Raw genomic sequence first — 14,141 nt, forward strand, 5'->3', positions numbered from 1 at the left:
AAATGAAATTGAGGAGGCCTTCTAGTCATTGTGTCTGTGGGATGTGCTTAGGATTAAAATCAACTAGATTGCCCAGGCATCAGACTGAATCTTATTTCACCTCCACCCCCAACCACAAGGAAGTTGAAGGAACAAAACAAAATGTCAAATTACACAAACAGTTAGAAAATAATCAGTGAATTTTATGAAAAAAATTTATATAATTGCTATTAACATTTCAATTGTAGTTTGTACAAGTCACAGAATTCAAATCACACCTTAGGTCAGTGAAAAATACTGTTTTCTTAGGTGCCCAGTAGTTCATACATCTTTGTATTGAAGTGACTAACATATCAGTAAAAATTCAATCTGGCCTATTTAGCATAGTCCTCAAGAGCAGCTTAATGTTCTATATATCTTCATAGCTTAAACATTTCTTAAAGGAAGTCATTTTCACAATGCACATCTTCAACACTGCCATAGCAAATGAAGGCCAAGATTACAAAAGCAAAGAGGAAAATCTTCACCAGTACAGGTGTACAATTATCCCACATTATCGTTCACAACAAGGTCTTTTGGCACTGGTTTGGCAAGCTAAATTTGCCACATTAATTTTGCCACATGATTGAATTGTACAACAGATGGGGAAATGGGGAAAAAAATAGGCGTTTGTAGCAAATCTCAACTCCCAAAGCAACACATCGTCAAGCTATCATTTTAACCAATTTAAACTCTTTCCACATTTGAAATTGCCCTACAGCTGGCAACATTCAAAGTTTCATTTTTTGGCTAGTTTTTAAGTTTTTCTTTCAGAAACTCAGTCCTGGACTTGTTGGGATATTAGGGCCAGTAGTCTTCTACTTAACTGCACATTGTGCATTTTTAAGTAATCAATGAGGTCCGCTTGCTTTTCTACCAGGTTTTCCAAGTTTGATCCGTCCCTTCAGAAAAAAGAAATTTGTTATATAAACATATTTGCATTTCAAATATATAGTGTTTCGCAAGATTGGAGTGTTTTACATCTAATAAAACATTTTTATTAGTGTAATCAATCAGAATGCAGGAAAGCAGCAGCAAACTTGTGCAGTTAATCACATATATAGCAATAGGGGAAAAAAAAACAGGTACCCTATTTTCATGACTTTGATCGAGGGATAATTATTATCCAAGAACCAAAAGAACTTCCCACTCTTCTTCACAATAACAAAAATATTAGAAGTGAGTGGTAGGTGGCCAAATATCCCATTGAAACTGCTCCACATTTGATTTACCACTTACATTGATTCCTGCCTGAACATCCCCACCCCCCTCCACAAATTCTGCCTTGGATAAAAAAATAAATCTATTGATCTCAGCCTTGATTAACAATAGCTCCATTTTGATACTTATTTGATACTTATAACAGAAGAGGAAGCCATCTGGCACATCCTATCCATTCCAACTCCTAGATGAAATTCCATTAGATACATTTCCTTCCCCCACATATTTCTGTATCCCTGCAGCTTATTCTCTTACATATGCCCACCAACTTCTTTCTTACTTTTTTGTCATTAACTAAACATGGAGCAATTTACTGTATCCAATCAACCTACTGGTATGTTGTTGGGATGTGGGAAGAAAACAGAGCACCCAAGGGAAATCTACATGTTCTGTACAGACGTTGCCAGAGGTCAGGATCAAATGCAAGCCCCTGGGGCACTAACTCCTGCACCACAGTGTTTAGTTAATGTTTGGACTAAAATTGACAGCTTCAATAGTCTCTCACTTCCTCAGTACAGTGCTCAAGCACCAATGTACATTGTGCCAGATAATTAGATCACCCCAGTCTTAACTTATTCTTGTACTGCTGACTCAAATATTTCCTGGATCTATTGGCAGTACAGCTGTGATGAGTGTTTGGAGAAAGCATTTAATACACAATATCTGCACTTCATCCTTGCTCCAATTTCCTTTCCCATCTCAAACCTGTTGGTATATCACTCTAGGACGTTTTGTTAAGGTGAAAATTTTTGAACAAATGACTAGCTGCAAGAAAGAATTTCATTGGAAATCTTTTGTAATTGGCAAAGGGTTAATTGAACACTTGCTCTCTTTCATGATGCCAATTTGCTTTACCCAACCAGGAAACTATTCCAATGATTTGGCTTGCTTTCCAGTAGGCCAATCAATTTGTTGTTCTTATTGTACTGTCAAACCTCAAGGCAAAATGGGGTGTTGGTTGGCAGTGCTAAATATGTGCATGAGTACCAGCTGCATTTTGCTTTATATATTCTGTTCCACAATTGTCAATGCAGCCAAATGTGCAGAGGCAAGCACTATCAGCAGCCAACACTCTTGCATGCATTGCCTCTCCACTGGTCTCAGTGGGAATTTGATCTAGTTTCCTTTAACAATAAGGAGCCAAGGCTAGTTTCAGCATCTCTTTATTGCTGTGCACAGCATGGGTTAAGTCTTCACTAAGTGGAAATTTAAAACCTGGGATCTTTCATGGCTAGGCGAGCTATAGATAAACTTATTAAACCATCAGGAAATGGTTCACAACTTTTAGAAGCCTATACGTTAGTGATAGCTGTTCAGAATTAGTATTGATTTCTTTTTTCCACATATACAGTGGAGTTAATGTGATGTCGAGGGACTGCACATGCCTAACTAAGCTGAGTGTTCCAGCATTTTCTGTTTTTGTCCCTGATTAGGATAAGTCTTTGTTCTTCCTCTTTGAAGCAATAACCATAATTCTCAAATTGATGTATTGATCTGGAGAAAATATTACCTTTGCCATTGCTGAAATTCCTAATATTAATAAGGGTGTGGTTAAAATAATTGAGACATTCACCTGAATCCAGTCTCTGACCGAATATTAGTGCGATTAGGATATCTGTGTCTTCTCTCTTCCTCTTGGATGTCAGGACACGGTTTCATCCTATTGAACTTTGTGATCTTCACTGTGGAAGAATAGCAAGTTAGAAGTAGAACTGATACACATGAGCAGATACAAACTATAATAAAAACTCAAAAGATAATGTAGGTTGCTTCATAAAAAGGAAATACCATTTATCAATATGACTTGATATTGTAGTCATCATTTTTAGGGCAAATTAAACCATACCTACTTCTAAAATGATCATGAAGATTCACACAGCTTTTTTCTCTGATGGACTTGCCACCTCATTTTCTCATTTGAGCTCGCTGAAATTAACCACAAGTGCTTCACTCAACCTTCCTGCCCAGTGGTCATGGGTTAGAAGAACCCGAGCCCCTCCAACACTTTGTTCAGTTTCTTCTTTAGACTGCACAAATGACCATTGGAAAGATCAGACAAGACAACAAATCTACTGTTGCAGGTAGTCAAGGACAATAGGGTCCATGGCTCCTCAACTCAATGTCCCAGCAATTGCAGAACATGATTGAGGGATGCAATTCAGGCATCTGACTTGGGTCTGCCCTGGATGGATGAGGTTAAAAAACATTCTAGCTGCATTGCCACTCTTCACTCTTGGTGAAGAGAACCCGTATTTACTGTTCTTATTCTCATCCATTTTACATTGTTTCTCAGTTCTAAATCACTCATTTTCTTAAGAATCTATTTCTAGCTCTCTTGTTCACTTTTAAACTCAAGTGTTTTCACAAAGCCAACACTGGCTTTTCTAAACCAATTTGCTCCATCCCCATAACTACATTTTTCTGTACCAGGCAGAACCTTGGAGAATGTTTATTTTCGTTTTAAAAATTGCTTCTATATTGTTCCTTTTTAAAATGGTCCCCAATCTACACAGTAAAAAACAGGCAGAAGAGTGTGGAAAAGCTGGACACCAGTGAACTGACCATAGTTGGGAGCAGATTTTAGTGTGCACACACGTGTTTACATAAAGTACAGACAGTTTAATTTGCAACTGCAGTAGGATATTAGAGAGGGTCTGGCTAAAGTGTGCTAATGGTAGATTGGTCTTCCCACCAATGTCATAACTATTAGTGAAAGTAACACATTTATAAAAAGGGTTATGGGCGATATAGCTGGAGACCACCAGCTTTGGAGGAAAATTGTAGAACCAATAAATTAAGTTGAAAGAAGTTCTTGCAGTGAAGTGCAAGATTGAGAAGGGCACCTTACAAAGTAATTCAGTCTACCATCAAATCACTTCTTGGCAGTCTGTTTGAACTAACTTGGATATCACACATTAGATGCAGAACAACTAGTATAGAGCCATATACTCCCGATATTTTGCATAAAATCACTAAATCTGTAGACCAACTTATTTGGAATCTAACAGCTTTCAACAGTCAGCAAGGCAAGGTAAAAAATGTTTTCCTTTACCGGTTTGGATTCAAAAAAATTTAAAGATAACACAGCAAAATTTATTGTTCAAATTGAAACAGAGCATCAGATAAAATGCAGGACCAACAGGCTCCTAAAATGAAAAATACCAATGAAATAAATTGAACAAAAAAATGTAGAGGACACTTGAGGCAGATTTTTAGATTGGATCAATTATCTTGGGTCATAAAATGCACGGCCATTAGAATTAAATTTGGGTCCATTCTCTTTAGAAAATAAGAATGAGATCTGCAGGACCCAGAAGGTTAACTTATAGGCAAGGCATCTTAGATGGAAAGACTGCCAAGATTCTGCAAGATACTTTACCGTACATTCCTTCATCCTAGTTTGTTAACTTTTAACGGTGACCAACCTCAGATGCACGTACAAGGTATTTGATGTTCCATGTTTATATCTCAAAATGAATCAAATCCTTCAGTCCAGCAGCCAAATAGCACTACAGTTGTATACCGAAGTTATTTTTTTGGGCTAAAAGAGTGAAGATTAGCCTTCACTAGGTGCAAGTGTACAAAACCAAATTTAGTGCACCATGTGCCTTTCTAGATTAAACCAATCTAGTCTCTTCCAGGAGGAGGATTTTATTCCTAAAGAACAACATTTTTGCTTTGTAGAATTATCTTAAAATTTGTATTAAAATAGTGTTAAAGCCCTAAAATCTAAATATGATTAGAATTAAACTAGGTTACTAGGCTGTCTATTGTACTGGTATTTTAATTAGTGCTCAGACACTGCCTCTGGTCCACTTTATCATCTCTGAAGATGAGATCACAAACCACAGAAATCTTAATCACATTTACTGGTAACTGTAAAAAAAACAAAAATATAATCATTTATGGACTACATTAAACCTAAATTCACATCAAGAGGATGTGATTTACAATATTAAAAAAAATGTTCCAAAGAGAATGAGATTCAAACTGACAATGTTGGCTGCTACATACTGGGAAAAAAAGACCGCGTAGCTTTTGTGAAAGTCATTGTAACTAATATGAAATCCACAAATTCCAGGAATCAGAGGGAATAGTTAGTCTCTTGACAGAAAATAAAAATGGAAACTTCAAGCTAACTATTTTAACAACTGCTTTGTGTAAGCACCCGAAAATGTGCAGCAAAAAGGAATAATCAGAATCAGGTTTATCACTGCCATATGTTGTGAAATTTGTTATTTTGCAGCAGCAGTATAGTGCAAGACATAAAGACATTAAGCATTATGCTGTGAAACCCAATTGACAAAATAGACGAATAGAGTTCAGATTTGTATTTGGAAAGGAAATAAAACTACAAAATATTTTTAATTTTCTAGTATGTTGAGAATGTTTGGTTGGAAGGATGCAGACAAATGAAAAAGAATGTTGTTTAGCCTTCACTTTCAGTTTGAATCGGGTTAAACAGAGATTACCAAGACATGCAAGCAAATTTGCATTAAACAAGGTTCATGAAAAACCCAACTGATTTAATATGCAAATTAAAGTACATGGACAAGGAGAGTCTTGGGTTCAGATTGCAATGTCAGCCAAGCCGATCGCTAAAATATCCAGTGCAGAAGGACCCCTTTCAAAAGTCAAGGAAGAGGAGCTAATATCCCTCACTGACATGCATGTGCAGGGGTGAATGGAACAGGTCTATTAAATATCTTGCCCACAACCAATACTTGTGACCCACATGCTAATTCATTATTTTTTGGATATTAAGTTGGCTTCCAGTCATCCTAGTAAAAATTTTGTTTTTCATGTAGTAACAGCTGCCAGACTAACCCATCTCTAATATTAAATCTGGGCAGGTCAATGGAGGCAAGATTTCCATCTGTTTTTATACTGGTTTGTGAATGTAATACTGTTAAATGGCTCTGGAAGGGGAACAGAGGAGTTAAAAAGGGGCAAGATCAGTGAATGGAGGGACCCATTCTTTCAAAAGCAAATGTTCTTGTCTTTTAATTAAGAAAAGCAGGAAAGGGTGAAGTTTAGGAAGGATGGGAACTATTCATTTGTAAATAGGCTTGTTAAATCTATTGCAACGCCTATTGTAACTGCAACTTTGTAAGTACACAGCAGGGAATACTGGCTTCTTCTTTTCCCTCACCTGTGTAAATGAAGAGGCAAACTGAAGAAATGAAAAGCTCCACTGTCAGGACTCCAAGAATAATATACATCGACAGGCCTTTCAGTTCAAAAGACAGCTGCACTGCAAGTACAAGCAGGATAACTACATTTCCTGTATATAAAAAAAATACAAGTTTATCAGTTAATGTTTCTCAGGTATTGCAAATACATATTTTTCTAATGCATAACATGTTACAGAGATGATAAAATTGCATTTTACCAAAATTTGTTATTTCAAGATTTTAGTGTATATAATTAAGTCTGAATCAGCCACTAAAATAAAATGCTTCACCCCAAAACTGGAGGAAAGGTTTCTTAATTCCTTTACTACTCTTCTCTTTGAGATACACGAATTCCCAAGCACAAACAACCCTTGTAGCACTACATGGAGGTGATTGAGCGGGGTGGCTACGGAAAATTGTGCAACATTTACAGTTGCATACATGCCAGTCAGGTTAGTGGACAGCTATATTTCCACCCCCAATCCCTTCTGAGGGCATGAACATTGAGTTAGGAGTACCAGTAGAACCCTGTTACCCACTTAACTGTAAAGAGTCTCTATTCATCAACTCCTATATAAGAAATCCAACAACAAAACAAAATCTGTAGAACCAGTTTTTGCAAAATAAAGTGATATGCATTCATACTCTATGAAATAGATTTGTTAAAAGAAAATCAAATAATTTAAAATTATTTGAAATGAAACACATGAAATGAACACACACGTTGATAGAAAAAGGTGCCGGGAATGGGAATCATTAAAGTACATAGAAAAATTGAGACAAGCTTAAGAAAGCAAGAAAAAGTAGTAGCAGATGATCCTTTTAAAAAAAAGGACATTAAAGAAGAAGCCCAAGAGATAAACAGTACAGACAAATGTGAAAAGCTGAGATGAAAGAGGTAAATCTGGTTTGAAACAAACAAGTAGGTATATTATGGCAGGTGCTGACAGAACAAACCAAGATAAAGAGACAGGTACCCAAGAAAAGAAGTCAAGTGAAAGGTGATGGGAATACCAAAATCAAAGGTGGCCTTCTCAGAGCTTTCATCGAGAAGTAATTCTGATGGTTTGACTGCAAAACCAAAATGATTTCCTCTCCCTTTGCGGAGGTTTTACTTCAGGTTTTCACAAATGAATAGTCAGAGAAACTCTGAAAAAAAGTATACTGCGCAGACAGAAGTCTACAGCAATAGGCAGGCCGTGGGACTTTATGACAGAATGTAAAAGGGCGATTTTTTTTGATTAAGTCTATCCACTGAACAGGCAGGAGCTGAAAGCTGACAAATCCTTTAAAAGATATAAAAGACAATTTGTAACAAAAAACTATGATATCAATGTTCTATTGATTAAACCAGATAATTATCTAAATTGCATTTCAACTATCTGGTTTAAGTTATCTTTAGACAGATTGCAAGGAGAGGGAAAACAAAAATCAAATGCAAATGATTCCAAAAACAGGTCCTGATTACAAGAAATCCTGATTACAAGATGGAGTAGGGGCTTTAATGCTATTATAGAAGACAGACAATGGAAATTAACAAAAAACCTCAAAAGTATATATGGGAAATGAGAATCCCAATTTGAATTTTAAAAACCAGCGTCTTGACTGGATAGTACAGAGAGATCTCTGCAGTAATTCAGCTCATCTATGAAGATAACTGGTCTGACAAATATGTGCAGTGAAGTACTAAAGAATTACTATCAAGATTATTTAAAAATCTTTAAGTCAAGGTTTTGTCCTGTCTCCAATGAAGAAATAAACAACTTTTATTGTCCATGCTTAATCGCCCTGGTACTGGATAGCTTGCTGGGATTATTTCAAAGTCAGCTAGGAATCATACAGATTCATGCGGTTCTAGTGTCTCAAAAGGCCAGAATAGCAGGCTTCCTTCTTTACAAAGAATTCTAGCAAATCAGGTCACTTTTCTATTCAGCCGCTTCGTGGTCATCATTACTGGCACTGTACTAGCTTTCTAAATTCAATTAATTGCAACTGGAATTAAACCCCCGGCTGCAATGGTAAGATTCAAACTCATTTGAGCTCTTTTTTTTGTCCAGACTCCTAGCGTAATTCAATAACATAGCCACACCCTGCAGTATGCACCCCACCCTCCCCCCATCCTGACAATAAAAGGTTAAGATAGAACATAATAAAAAGATTACCTATAGTACTAATTATAATAACAAAATTGAAAAAAATTTGCTTTCTGGCAGGCATGGTAGTGTAGCAGTTAGCGTAATGCTTTACAGTGCCAGCGACCCGGGTTCAATTCCCACCGCTGTCTGTAAGGAGTTTGTACGTTCTCTCAGTGTCTGCGTGGGTTTCCTCCGGGTGCTCCGGTTTCCTCCCACATTCCAAAGACGTACAGGTTAGGAAGTTGCAGGCATGCTATGTTGGTGCCAGAAGCGTGGCGACACCTGCGGGCTGCCCCCCAGAACACTACGCAAAAAATACATTTCACTGTGTGCTTCGATGTACATGTGACTAATAAAGATCTTATATATCTTATATAATACGTGCAAGGCTCATACCAGAGAAAGGTATTTAGTGAGGCAATTTCAGGTTAGGGATGCAACAAGGTGGTGGTGGGGTTGAGAAGTGGTAGTAGTTATGTTAGGGCCTTTCTGCTCCAATGCCTCTGCATGGATTATGGCAAAGTCAACAGGCACCAAATGGGAAATGGGATACAGTTACGCATCCAAAATGTTCATGCCAATTTACTCTTTACCCAGCAGCAGACGGGAGGAAACAGGAGCATTCCATCATCAAAATTAGGAAAAAAATACTGCAGGACACATGGAGAGGGGTGAAAACAGAAATACAGAAAGATGTAAAAACACTAAGAAAAAAATACTGCAACTAGGAGTGCCGTAACAGAGATAAGGGATAGAGGTACACACAGATCTTGGAAATATGAGAATACAAGTTAAAAACGATTAACATAAGAAAATGGGTTTATTTGAACCTCGTTACAATAATGATAGTAGGGCGTTCTAAAAATATTCATTAGAATTGGATCAGGAAATCTTGAAGCTTTGAGATGTTATTGATATATTGTTTTCACAGGCTGGTGAATCAGCAAACAAAAAGGGATTTAAGATGAATCACTGCATGGAGAAAATGGGAGTGGAGGAGAATTTTTCTTAAGAACAATAGTAAATGGACTCCCAAGTAGGCATCCATTTTGATGCCAGATTTATATTGGAATGGCCAGGTATTTGAAAATTTAAGATAGGAAATTTTAAAAATTAGGTAATTTTAATGCATGCACAGGCACAAAAGACCCAAAGTTCAGTCTTGCAATTTCTCTGAATCCGTGAAGGTTGTGGACCTAGCTTTCTAATATGTCTCACATTCTGCTATTTGCAGTTTTACTTCAAAACCACTAGGCGGTGACAAATTCAAAATGGTGGCAGAATAAGTGGTAGGACACTATACTTAAATATTGTGTAACTAAGTATTTAATAAAACAAACGAAATGCCTAAGAAACATGTACATATTATCACATTAAACATTTATGGTATATTACTACCAGGAAAGATAAATGAAGCTCTATAGCTCATATGCAGTTGGAAACTCATTGATAGTTAAATTTGCTGTTAGTTTGCTTTGATCACAAGTAGAACATAGAAGAGTACACCACAGGAACAGGCCCTTTGGTCACGATATTGTGCCAAACTAATTAAACTAGCAATTAAAAACCTACTAAACTAATCCATTCTACCTACACGTCCATATCCTTCCATTCTCTGCACATTCATGTGCCTATCTAAGAATCTCTAAAACACCTCTATTATATTGTCTCCATTACCACCCATAGCACGACATTCCAGACACCCACCACTCTGTGTAAAAAAAACTTGCCCCGCACATCTCCTCTGAACATACCCCCTCACCCTTAATTGCATGCCCTCTAGCATTAGACATTTTGACCCCGGGAAAAAGATACTGGCTGTCTACTCTATCTACGCCCCTCAATCTTAAAACTTCTATCAGGTCTCCCCTTAGCCTCTGCCGCTCCAGAGAAAACAACTCAAGTTTGTCCAACCTTTCCTCATAGCATATGCCCTCTAATCCAGGCAGCATCCTGGTAAATCTCTTCCGCACCCTCTCCAACTATGCTTAGCCGCTGCTAGCAAAAGATGTCCACAGCCTTAGATATGCCTGCACAAGAACAAAATGGTGGCTCGGGAGAGATTAGGCCCCCTTAAAGACCAGCATATGTGGAGCCACAGGTGATGGGCGAGGTTTTTTAATTATTATTTCCCATCAGTTTTTTCTGTGGAGACGATTGTGGAAGCTAAGGAATTGAGGCAAATGAGTTGTGATGTCTTGGATCATATACGAATTAGCAAACATAAGGTATTGATGGTCCTAAAGCACATTAAAAGTGGATAAACCCCCAGGGGCTGACCAAGTGCATTCTTGGACCTTCTGAGAAGCTAGGGAAGAAATTGCAGAGGCCCTTGCAGAGATATTTGCTTCATCTTTAGCCATGGGTGAAGTTCCAGAAGACTGGAGGGTGGCTGATGTTGTACCGTTATTTAAGAAAGGCATCAACATGCCAGGGAACTTCAGAGACAGTGAAAAAGGTTATTAAAAATTACAAGGGGATCTCGATCAGCAAGGTAAGTGGGCCAAGAAAAAGCAAATGGTGTTCAATCCAGATAAGTGAGAGGTGTTGCATTTTGGGAATTAAACCAGATTAGGACTTTCACAATAAACAGTAGGGCCCCAAGGAGTGTTGTAGAACAACAGGACCTAGGAGTTCAAGTAGATAGTTCCCTTAAAGTGGCATCACAGGTAGACAGTGTGGTGAAGACAACATTTGGCACACTGGCCTTTATCAGTCAGGGCACTGAATATAATAGTTAGGATTTTATGTTAGAGTGGTACAAGACTTGATGAGGTCACACCTGGAGTATTGTGTACAATTTGGGTTACCCTGTTATAGGAAATACATCATGAAGCTAGAAAGCATGCAAAGAAGATTTTAATGAGAATGCTGCCAGGACCTGAGGGCTTGAGTTATAGAGAGAGGTTGGGTAGGTTAACACTTTAATCATTGGAGTGTAGGAGATTGAGGGGTGACTTTATAGAGATGTACAAAATCATGAGGGGCATAGATGGGGTGAATGCACAGTCTTTTTGTGCCAGGGAAGAGGAATCAAAAACTAGAGGACCTAGGTTTAATGTAAGGGGAAAGATTCTTCCCCTCCGTCATCAGATTTCTGAACGATCCATGAACACTACCTCATTGTTCTTTTTTTGCATTATTTTTGTAATTTATAGTAATTTTATATCTTTGCACTGTACTGCTGTTGTAAAACAACAAATTTCACGTCATATAATAAATGATAATAAATCTGATTCTGATTTAAAAGGGACAGGAGGGTCAACTTCTTCATACAGAAGGTGGTGCTTATATGGAACGAGCTGCCAGAGGAAGCGGTTGAGGCAAGTACAATGGCAAACATTTAAAAGACACTTGGACAGGTACATGGATAGGAAAGATATAGAGGGATGTATGGCCAAATGCAGGCAAATGGGACTAGCTTAGATGGGGATCTTGGTGGGCATGGACCAATTGGGCCCAAGGGCCCGCTTCCATGTCATATCACTCTACGACTATTATCTAGTCAAGTTTTAATTTATCTGCAATTAAATTACTAAAGGCTCAGATTATGCTAAGTGGAGCCTGCTACCAAATATCCAAGACATACCTGGTTAAAAAGAACTTTAAAATATGAAATCCCTGTGGATCCAGTGAGTGAGGGACGGAGAGGCAGGTCTACTTCCCTGTAATTGTAAACCTGTGAGAGGAGGCCATATGATCCCTCAAGCCTGCTCTGTCATTTAATAATCATAGCTGACCTGAACTTGACCTCAGCACCACTTTCCCATTACCCATGACCCTCAATTTCTGGAAGGTGTGCGAGTGGACAAAGTCAAAATCAAAGAAAGAGTTTTGCATTAAATTTGTTCTGTAGACGATTTTATTTTTCAATACCTTCTTCATTCTACTGAATCACATCAAAGACTAACTCTTAACCCCAAAACAATGTATGAATAGAGGAAGCCCTTTTATGATTAAAAACAGAAAAATGCTGGAGATGCTCAGCAGGTCAGGCAGCATCTGTGCAAAGAAAAACTGAGTTAATGTTTTGGATTGAAGACTCTGTCAGAACTGAGAAAGAGAGAAAGCAAGTTAGCTTTAAGTTGTGGCAAGGATGGGTGAGGGTGCACAAGTCAAAAGGGAATGTCACTGATAAGCAATGCCATGATTGCCATGGAGATAAGTTATAGATGGGATCGTCCAGTTGACAGGTTGTTAAAGGCAGTTAGAGAAGGAAATGACAAACAAATGAATCCAAAAACTGGAATGCCAAATTGCAGGAAAAGCTAGGTAGCTCTGGCAGTGCTAACAGAGGGAGGAAGAAGTGAGTCAGCTTCACACATGGATGACATACAGCAGAAATGGCCATTCCCCATACAGAGAAATCCTGGAGTGTTTTAACTATCTTTTCTGACTATTCCTCTCTGAGCCCTAATGATCAGTTCACAGCTTCATCCCCTACATCTCAATGTCAATGAATTGAGAGCATGACATGACATTGAACTCTTCTTCCACTGCAGGACTACAGGCAGAGCCATTTTTTCAGCCAGCTTTTGCCCCAGTAAGCTCATTAACCTTAACTCTAAACTTTCTCCCCTTGCCCAGTCCCTTCCCATATATATACACATCCATGACACTTTGGACATCATGATCAATAGAGAGGTGTTCTCTACCACTATGATATATTCTAATTTCCTGGTCCCAACAGGCTTATCTTTACCATGGACATACAATCCCTTTACACCTCTATCTGATGGCCTTTCACTTCTTCCTTGAACATAGGCCCCCCCCCCCCCCCAATTCCCTTCCAGCAACACTCATTCACTCAACTGAACAGGTCCTCACATTGAACAACTTCTCCTTCAACTCCACTCACTTTCTCCAAATTAAAAGGCTTAGCTATGGGAACCTACAAGGGCTTAAGCTATGGTTTTCTTTTTGTGAAATAAGTGCAACAAGTTTTTGTTTCAGTCCTACTTGAGCCCCCTCTCTCAATTCTTTTCCTAGTACATTTTCAGCTTCCGAAACTCATTCGAAACAGAAATATTTCATTACTTTGGCTCCCTATTTCCATCCTGTTCTCAGGATTTCTAACATTTTCCATTTTTTAATTTCAGTTTTCAATCATTTGCAATTTTTGGTTATCAAGCCTTTTAAGTTTATAAGTTGATTTTAGCAGAGCATAAGTGAAATGAGATAGCTCCCTTTCACCATTGCCACACATGCAAGTAACATTATTGGCATTACTCCTTAAAAGAGATCACATTTTGTTAAAAAAAATCATTGGTATCATCCAAGCCATCGTGCATTTCAGTCTTATGGATTAAAATTCATCCCTGGGTACAATGAGATAATTGCACTAAGATTCTATTTCCTCAGGAGGCTAAAGAAATTTGGCATGTCCCCTTTGACATTCACCAACTTTTATTGATGCACCACAGAAAGCATCCTATGTGGATGCATCACAGCTTGGTAAGGCAACTGATCTACCCAGGACCACAAGAAACTGCAGAGAGTTGTTGACGCAGCCCAGTGCATCACGGAAACCAGCCTCCCCTCCATGGACTGTCTAGCTGCCTTGGTGAAGCAGCCAGCATAATCAAAGACCCCA

At 38.3% G+C, this 14,141-nt stretch overlaps 1 protein-coding gene across 2 annotated transcripts in view; it reads right to left on the reverse strand.

The window, feature by feature from the left end:
• Nucleotides 1-161: 161 nt before the first annotated feature.
• tmem192 (transmembrane protein 192) overlaps nt 162-14,141 on the reverse strand; it is a 28,605-nt gene continuing 14,625 nt past the window's right edge. For both annotated transcript variants that reach the window (XM_052044627.1, XM_052044617.1), the window contains 3 exons: nt 6,392-6,523; nt 2,813-2,921; nt 162-920 (listed from right to left, as the gene is read on the reverse strand). In XM_052044627.1, coding sequence (XP_051900587.1) covers nt 797-920; nt 2,813-2,921; nt 6,392-6,523 — 365 coding nt within the window. In that variant the 3' untranslated portion in view covers nt 162-796. The remainder of the gene's footprint in view (nt 921-2,812; nt 2,922-6,391; nt 6,524-14,141) is intronic.

Source organism: Pristis pectinata, chromosome 2, assembly GCF_009764475.1.
Source record: "Pristis pectinata isolate sPriPec2 chromosome 2, sPriPec2.1.pri, whole genome shotgun sequence".
NCBI classification, from domain to species: Eukaryota; Metazoa; Chordata; class Chondrichthyes; order Rhinopristiformes; family Pristidae; genus Pristis; species Pristis pectinata.